Source organism: Sinocyclocheilus anshuiensis, unplaced genomic scaffold, assembly GCF_001515605.1.
Source record: "Sinocyclocheilus anshuiensis isolate Anshui unplaced genomic scaffold, SAMN03320099.WGS_v1.1 scaffold1083, whole genome shotgun sequence".
NCBI classification, from domain to species: Eukaryota; Metazoa; Chordata; class Actinopteri; order Cypriniformes; family Cyprinidae; genus Sinocyclocheilus; species Sinocyclocheilus anshuiensis.
This window is the reverse complement of record NW_015544206.1, coordinates 281,821-291,437: the sequence shown is the minus strand read 5'-3', so window position 1 is coordinate 291,437 and position 9,617 is coordinate 281,821. Positions and strand designations below refer to the sequence as shown.

Genomic DNA, 9,617 nt, shown 5'->3' with positions numbered 1-9,617 from the left:
AAAAATCAACACGTTTCAGAAAGGCGGGGCATAGAGGAGAAACAATAATGTACAGTATGTGGAAAATAATGTGTTTTTTGAACCTTAAACCGCATAAACACATTTCATTACACCAAATACACAAAATAATGTTCTTTTTAGCAGCATCATATGACCCCTTTAATCAAAATTTCAGAATTGGTGGATTTTAAGTAATTTCATTTGTGTGGCTGTTCATTTATAACATGAAAAACACGCTATTTATGAGGAAATATTTCAGTTTGATCATGTTGTTTCTCTGCTCAAACATATGTTTAATTCTTTTATAGGTTTTCTTTGTAAAAATCCATTTCACTGACATCATCCTTCAGGAAGTGACATCACTTCAGAGGGACAAACTGCAACAGCACCAACCAACAAAATCAGTAGGTATTCTATGAATTATGTGTAATTTGTGGCATTAGTTGGTTTGTCTCACTTTAAAGCAGATAAAATAATAGAAAACATTATAATAGAATCAAAATATCACGTTGATATCCACTGTATCATCCTGTAAATTTTCCTGCCATTGTGTAAATAAGCCATAGTAGCCTATTTTTTTTTTTAAAAACAACACAAGCATATTAATTTCTTAAGTTATAGGGTTCAAATGCTACAGGAACAGAAATGAGCCATAAAACAACAGATGAGCAGATCTCATAGTGTATAATAACAATGTCATTTCTGTCAGGAAGCCATTAGTTTGGGATTTTTGCTCTTATTGGATGCAGTCACGCTTTACTGAATGCACTTAAGCGATTCTATTGGATTGAAATCAGATACAAAGTCTAGAAATTGTCTCAGTGAATCATTGCACAGCCAAAACAAAGTTTAGTAGCTCACCATGCACCATTTGTGAATAATTACACATTGCCTGCTGTTATTTTTTAAAGCAATCATACACCATTTTTTTTTACTGGTGGGCAAAAGATAAGCAAAAATCCATTAGATGTACCTTGAAAAGACCTGAATATGAGGCTTGAAGGTGTACTCTTTAAAACAACTTCCTAGCAACTGGTTGTCTTTGCATCAAAATATTGATTTTTGTGTCTAATGAACCTTGGCAAGGAAAATCGTGTTCGCTTTGTGCAATTAAATGTGAATTCATCTGCGTTCAGTCTGTCACAAAAACAAAAACACTATGTATGTGTCCCTGAAACACGCTGTGTAAATGCACTAATTTAATTTCAAACATTCTTTCATGTCGTTCTCCCACACGCTTCTGATTTTCCATCTAGTCCAGACCTATTTTCTCATAGGTTATTAGTCAAACAACTGTGAAAAAGTGGAAAAGAAAAAAATTGATTGGAGCAGAACAGAGCATTAGGCGGGCTAGTGACACTGCAGCCAGGGGGCGCTATTGCACAACACTACTGCAGTGCATTGATTGACCTGCCTATTAGAGACAGATGCAAATCAAACAGAGCAAACAATTTCCTTCCCATCATCTCCAAATCACATGGCTGATTTGAACTGAATGCTTCTCAATGCAGGTGCATCACAAGGGAAAAACGGTTAGCCGGAAACAAAAAAATAACACATTAGAAACTAAGGCCTTTATGAATGCAATCACCACCATGCAACACTAAAACCACAGTTATTTTGGTTACTTGAATCAAATTAAATGTTAACTAAAATAAAATGTGAAAACAATTTTTATTTCAGCTGGTTGAAAGGCAACACGTAAAAATAAAGTATAATTCAAAATGTAAACTGGACGAGTTGACACTAGTTAGCGAAAGTCAGAGCCAGTTGCAGAGTTCGGGCAGTCGGGCTTGACAGATTTCACAAAAAATCACACAGTGTATGGTGGGCACAAGCTCGGTACACACACACAACTCATTTTGTTGCTTCAGACTTGAAACATGTTTAATATTTGGAGCTGATTTTAGAACACGTCGTTTTGATTTGTCATGCGTCTCCTAGCAACATGAGTTTGGTTGGAACAACTTGAAAGTCTGGTAGTGTGTGAATCAACTAAATACAGAAAACGTTTTATGTGTTTTGGCCGTTCATTTACATGACAATGACATTTTGGAGGCTTGAAAACAAACTTTTGAAAACAGGTTTCAGAGTGAAAGTTTCTGAAAACGATACCATTATCGTCTCTGTGTAGCCTAAACTGCAAAAACGCAAATTTGTGATAACACCAAATGTTGTACACATGCCTATTATGTGTTCAGTCATTACATGTTCAGTCTATAGGCATCTGCGAGTATGTATTTAAAGGGGTCATATGATGCGTTTTCAATTTTTAACAATAATGTACAGTATGTGGAATATAATGTTTTTTGAACCTTAAACCGCATAAACACATTTCATTACTCCAAATACACAAAATACTGTTCTTTTTAGCAACATCATATGACCCCTTTAAATGTGTATGTGTGCAGGTGGGTAGCTGACATCGCCAACTAGTGGCCTGGTATGAATTACACAGTGTTTTAATTATTTTTTTCGGATCTGTGTGAACTGTGTTTTATATGGAAGTCCGTTTCCGCCACTGAATAAAAAATAAAAAAGGTAATTGCGACTTTTTATCTCACAATTCGGACTTTTTTTTCTCAGAATTGCGTGATACAAACTCGCAACTGTGAGTCAAAAAGTCATAATTGTTAGATATAAACTCGCAATTCTGAGAAATAAAGTCAGAATTGTGTGATATAAATTCACAATTCTGACTTTTTTTTCAATTGTGAGTTATAAAGTCAGAATTGTGAGATATAAACTCGCAATTCTGAGAACATATCAGACCCCCCCCCCCTCAAAATTGGACTTTAACTCGCAATTGTGACTTTATATCTCGCAATTCTGACTCTATAACTCGCAATTGCAAGTTTATATCTCACAATTCTGTGAAAAAAAAGTCAGAATTGTGAGATAAAGTCGCAATAACCTTTTATTTTTTATTCAGTGGCGGAAATGGGCTTCCATAGTTTTGGGATCATTGTTGTCTCTATGCGACATTTTTCAAAAACGAAGGAAAAACCTCTGCATTTTTAGTACAATCGTTGTCATGTAAACTACCCAAAGTTGTTCCAGTTTTTCTCTGTAATCATTTACCATGTTGGCAAATGTATGATGCCTACAGTAGTGTTTAAAAATCTGTTCAGATTTTAAGAGTTGTATTTCAGCCTTTAGGGGGCGTTTGCACAAGACAGTCTGTTTGCGCTATTTTTTTTCAGTTACGTAAAGTGATGTACAAACTTTGGCCTCTTGCTGCTTTTCAGTGTCTATACCACAGTAGCTGTTTTTAAGGATGTTTTTAGGATGGTGGAAAACTGACAGGAAAGTTGAGGTTTCTCCCAGGGTTTTTGCTTTTTCTCCACTTCTGACACCTTGTGAAGTTTTTCATTCCTTGCCTTTGGCATACTTGCTGGGGTTTACAGATAAACATACTAAGACATCATTTTCTTTTAATTGAACCTCCAAATGAGGACCTTCTGGAATTTGAGGCATTATTATTGCAATATTTTTTAGTAAAGATGCTTGGAAATATTGTCCATTGTGAAGAGCGCTACATAAGTAAATTTGACTTGAGGGGGGGAACAGGACCGGGACATGTCATATCATTTCAACATGTCAAGCTCAGACCGGTCTAGCTCTTTTTGAACTAAAAAAAAAAAAAAAACATGTCCTGTGCAATCAGGTCCTTTAAACTGCTCTGAGGATAGGAACATTTCCTATTACAAAAGTTGCATATGGGTCAGGGGGCATGAATAATTTCAGTTACTTAATTTTGAACATTTGTAAAAATGTTATTCAAATAAGAATATCATTGTTTTTATATAATGTTTTATATAATTTGATATTTTTGTATATTCACCCATGTAAACAGCCACTCAAATGACACTTTAAATCTCTTACTATCAATCTTAAAAGACTGAATTTATTGTTATAAAGAAGTTAAACGGTTTGTTAGTTTAATATATTCAAATGATTTCCATGACCACAGTTTACCTAAATGCAAAACAATCATACAAAAATACATCAACACAACTATACACATATATTAGAAGATCTCTACCCTGAACATAGGAAAATTCACATATGTGAATATTCTTCTGTGCAGTTTTAATGTCCTCCAATCTTGCCATGGTCTTGCACAGTATTGCATCTTTTGAGTGAGTTTAATATTTTCAGTGCTGTGTCCCCTGGCAGGACGTCGGTGGTTATACGGGGTATCCATATCTGCTGTCGTATCTGAGCGGAGGCCTGTGATCAGACGCAAGCATGCTGGCTTCCCTTTGGACTCTGCTGCGTTCAGTGTGGGTACTGCTGCGACCGGATACGGCCCGTGTGACATCGGCTTTGCCCACAGAGCTGTAATGGATCCCCGAATGGACACGATAATTCAGTACAGAACGGAAGCTGGAGTTACGGCTTCCCGGGCGACTCTCCGGAGCTGCAGCATCCTCCCTAAAATACGGTAGAGGAAAGGAACATGTCACTTGATGTTATCCAAATTTATATTTACAGTATAGCCGAAGTAGAAAGAGGTCACATACATATATCTGGGACTAATCCAATTGAGATAATCATTATTGGGTGTGGTTGTGATTGATGAATAACCAGTTTTGCTGATTAGTCAGAAGGGTTTTTACCCATGATCTGTTGTGAAACATTCTTCGACTATGATCTACTTCCGCTGCCGAAGGGAAAGTTTTGAGCATGTAATCAGACAGTATGCCAGTGTTGAGCTCATTCAAACCGCTCAGGTTTTTGAGCCAAAACGACTTTGAATGGGATTTCCAAAAATCCCCCCAAAAAGTTGTTTATTGTAAAAAAATATGATCAGTAAGTCATGGCAACTTATGTTTTTACATTATTCTAACTCATCAAAAAAAGTTGAAATTTCTCAATTTATTTTGATAAGTAATATGAAATTCAACTTTGAATATTTAATGTAATTTGAGTTGAAATGACTTGTACAATCAAGTTGATTATGCTTACTTACATTTCAAGTAGCAACTGAACTTAAGTTTTTAGGTTGAAATAGGAGGAAATGTTTTGTTGTTCAAACAAAAAAATAAAAATAGTGCCCCAAAGTTGTTGCGCTTTGGTGATTTTCACCCTTTTTAAGCCAAAATATGTCATTTAGCCAGTGTGATACAGAACCAAGGAGGTTTTGTTGTTGTTATTTTTTAACAAAATATTAATTTGTCAACTCAACACAACTAACGAGTTTTTGCATTTCAGGAGATATGGAATATATGTCCATCAAACTTTTGCGAAAATGATGTTTCAAATACAATATGCATCTTTAAAAGTGATTCTGTTTAGCAGAACTTACATACACTAAACTTTACAGTTTCATTCCCATCTTTATTTGCATATTTAAAAATAAGATTTCAGATACAAAGCAGTTGTCTTAATGTACTGCGATTAATCAACTGGTGAAGTATGGTGAGATCTATTAGTTTAAATTTGTCCTTATTCACCTGTGATGTCTTGCCTTAATATTCTGGATTTGAGACAGCAAAGGCATTAATAATGCATGTTCTCACTTTGGCTTATAATTAAAAAGTATATATAACTGGACCTTCTGGTGAAAACGACATATGGTCAGATATGGTGACATAAGCCAGGCTTCTCCAATCACCCTCCCCTGCAAGCTCTCGTTCATCTGCCTCCATTTTTAAATGCAACGCCCACATTTCAACATTCAATCAACCACCAATGCATGCAGACAAAAAAATATAATTATTCTGGACAAGAATTATTTTCATAATTTTATCAAGTATTTCCCTTGTTTTAGTTAAATCGTGGCCACAATATAAATTGTTTATAAATTATAGCCACGATTTAACTGTTGGAATTACCGGTAATTCTTAATTTGGGGCCATTACTTCAGTTTCATTGCAATTTATAATAAACCAGCAATATCTCACCTGATCTCATTGGCAACCTCTTTTTCATAGCGTCGCTTGTTGCAACAGCAAATCAGGAGCCAGATTAGCAAAAGGAGAAGGAGCAGCAACAGCAATGCACCAATCACAGCTCCAGCAATCACTCCCGCTTTATTGGTTGCTAGAGATAAAAGATTTAGATAAAAGACAGATTATGTAGTGGCTCACGCTTAACCTGAAAAACAATTAATCTGAAGTTTCACAAAATATTCAGTCTTACGAAATCATCTGGAGAATAAATAGGTTTATGAAAATAACATGTTGGCACAAAATCCTCTATTGAGCAAGTCTGCATATTTCATGCAAGGACATACTGCATAATGGCCTCAATAAACAGATATGCTACTGCAGTTACCCTGAATATGAGGTATGAACGCTGAACAGAAATGTGCTGAATACACAAGAGAATGTCTGGATTTCTAGATTTAAGGTGATTGGCATCACCTTTCTCCATCACAAAGAGACTTTTACTTACAAATGACTTATGTTTAGGTATTTAGACAATTAAACCACTTATATAATAAATAAAAATGTGTAAATGGCATCAAAATAAGAGGCATCTGCATGTCAAAAGCCTCAGGATCTTTGCTTTTCACCAACCTCACTTTTTTTTAGCCATTTTTGCTCGTTGTTTTTAAATCAGCTGGTATTTTGGTAAGTTTGATGACCAAATCGGTCAAAAAATACCTTATTTAATATATTATGGCTGTCGCGAATAAAGTGAAAATTAAATTAAAAGTGTGCACACTCGCTGACATTAAATTTAGATCTGCTCCTGTTGCATCACATTTCTTTTTAGGTGTGTTTACAGTGTTGCTCATTACAACCAATCACACGCGATTCTGTTGAGCTTATGAATGCAACAGCCAATCAAAGGCGTTCAGATGAGTCATCACTGAAACACCTGAGTTTTGTACAGTGTGCACACTCGCTGACTGAATTCTGCACACTCACGAATACTCATCATAAACAACAAAGCAAATGTGCGTACCATGGAAGTAAGAAATTCGTTTCAGAGTGCAGACAGCTTCATTGATTATAATGGGAGTTTTTAAAAAAGCGATAGACTGAAGTCAGTGATTGATAATGTAAATGTTCTTTGTTCGCTTTCTGTATAATTCATGCGCTGTTTGAATAACCATGGACATGAAAGCTTTATAATTAGTAACTTACAATGCTTTGAATTAAATTGTGATCACATTAAATTAGGGCTGCAAAACGATTAATCGCGATTAATCACATTCAAAATAAAAGTTTGTTTATATAAAAGTTTTTGTTTATATACTATATGTGTGTTTACTCTGTATATTTATGTATATATATATATATATATATATATAAAAATACACACATGTATATATTAAGAAAAAAGTTAGATTTATATATAAAATATTTATATATAATATAAATTATAAGTATAAATACATATACATACAAATTTTTTATATGTATGTGTGTGTATTTGTATATACATAATAAATATACACAGTGCATACACATATAGTATGTAAACATAAACTTTTACTTTGAATGCGATTAATCGCAATTAATCGTTATGCATCCCTACATTAAATACAAATTCAGTGACATGACACCAATATCTGGCACTTAAAGACTAAAAAGACAGGTTTATGGTGTGATTACACTAACATTAGGCTACTTTAGCCCTACCCTGGAGTTGGTTCACAGGTTTAATTCTGTCTTTTGTCTTTCTGTCAGAGACATGACACTCGATTTGACATCTTGTTGTCTGATGTGCTCACATTCAGACGTTAAGTGAAGCTTAGGTGTGCTGATACATTCCGAACCCACCCATACTTACGGTTATATGCTTGAAGGGCGTATGTGCATCGTTCAGTGCCTACTTCATTGCTGACCTCACAAAGGTACCTCCCTGTGTAGCTGTCGCTGTGGTTTCTGATTAGCAGCTCTCCAGTCTGGGGATCTTCAAACAAAAGAGCCATTCAGAATGTGCAGCTATTGCGAAAGGCCCTGCAGCTTCGTTTACAGCAGATTGCACACAGAAAATCTTGTTTGGTTGCTATGAGGCTCAACATTTTTTTTTGTTTTCATCTAGGCTACAGCAGCTGTATTTGACTTGACAACACACAGGCCTGAAGCTACAGATCATTCAAGCGGTACCAAATACTAAACTTTCGCTTGAAGTATTTGCTGAGTAGTGTTGCACTAGACCTGCGTTCACCGGTGGGAACTCACTCTGTGTTGCGGTTGGTGGCAGGTTTCCGCTTTCTTTCGTCCATGCATATTTTAGAGGAGGTGAACCCTGGGAAGATTTGCAGCGGAGTGAAACGGTTCCGCCCTTCTCCTCGCTACCTTCCACCCAGCATTTCGGGGGCGAAGGTCGTACTGAAAGAAACCAAAAGAAAAAGTCAAAATCACATTGCTGATGCATGGAGCAGTTTTGTTTTGAACCTGTAACGTGTACTTTTTAGTGCCATTTCCATTTAGTACAGGGGGGCGGGGGGTTTGGTGGGAGTGTCGCGGGCGGGACGGGAGACAGAAAAAATTAAAATAAAATGTAAACAAGCTAGTCTAAAAATTAAACTATAATTACACTGGACTCTTAAAAGCTTACAGCACTGAGCCAAAGTTTTACAAGAGGGTGGAATTCATTGAGTCTCTAGACAGACGAGGTGGCGGGGTTGGGCCGAGGTTAGCAGAGGAAAACAGGAGGCAGATGTGAACAAAGAGCGTCCACCCCACCTACCATTCCAGTCATGTCATCATGAGCGACTGGATGAAAGGAGCAGGCTAGGGTGGAGAGAACCGGTAAAACAGAAACCCGGCGGTTTGATAAGAGTGTCAGAACCGGTCAGCAGTGTCACAGAATGTGCATGTCCTCACCCAGAACTACTAAAGTGACTTTCCTCGAATCAATGCCGGGTGTCTTCTTCACTTTGCACTGGTACGTGGCCGTGTCCAAGACCTTGAGGCTGGAAAAGCTGACTGTGGCATCGCCGCGGCTCGGGTCGCCAACAAACTTAAAGCGACTCATCAGGTCTGGGCTTCCTAGCTGGTACTGTTTCCCTCCAGTGTAGGATAAGATCTGTCAGACAGAGAAACCCAGCTCAGTGAGTCTTATCTACTATAACAGGTCTAACCACCTGCCGTCATTAAGACGGAGCCTTACGCACGGATTTCTCCAAATCTCCACACGCATCCCAGGAAAGCCTGAGGTTAAGCGGTTTGGACAAGGTAGAAATGGGAGGAAATGACAAAATCCATCAAGATGATACGATTGTTGAGGTGGAGACTGTGATCTCCATGGAGCTGAGAAAACATTCCTACATTCTTGTCTTATCAAAAACAACAGATGTTACGTAAGGAAACGCTGCACAGCATGCTTTCTTTGCACCTTTCTTCCTTTATAGTTCACTTTAAATGGTCATGCAGTGTGACAAATATTCCAGTCTCTCAATTAATATGAGTGTAATTTTAGTGCCATTTCCATTTAGTACCAGTCAGTGTTATTTTAGTATGATTAAGATGCTATTAAATGTTTTAAATTAATTAATTAATTATTATTATTATTATTATTATTATTTTGTTATTTTGACCGAGGTCAGCATGGAATGGGAATTAACCCCGTTTTCTAAAATAATTTTTTTTTTTTAATAGAAAAAGCTCTGTAGTTTTTATTGAAGGGAGAAAAAAAAAACGATGCAACGC

The 9,617-nt window shown here is 36.6% G+C and overlaps 1 protein-coding gene across 1 annotated transcript in view; it reads right to left on the bottom strand.

Moving 5' to 3' along the window:
• Nucleotides 1–4,136: 4,136 nt before the first annotated feature.
• The window catches only part of LOC107696914 (coxsackievirus and adenovirus receptor homolog), a 13,087-nt gene continuing 7,606 nt past the window's right edge, over nucleotides 4,137–9,617 (bottom strand). The window contains exons 4-8 of the mRNA XM_016497484.1: nucleotides 8,793–8,994; nucleotides 8,145–8,294; nucleotides 7,750–7,872; nucleotides 5,910–6,048; nucleotides 4,137–4,437 (exon numbers count right to left, since the gene is read on the bottom strand). Of these exons, the coding sequence (XP_016352970.1) occupies nucleotides 4,191–4,437; nucleotides 5,910–6,048; nucleotides 7,750–7,872; nucleotides 8,145–8,294; nucleotides 8,793–8,994 (861 nt within the window). The 3' untranslated portion in view covers nucleotides 4,137–4,190. The remainder of the gene's footprint in view (nucleotides 4,438–5,909; nucleotides 6,049–7,749; nucleotides 7,873–8,144; nucleotides 8,295–8,792; nucleotides 8,995–9,617) is intronic.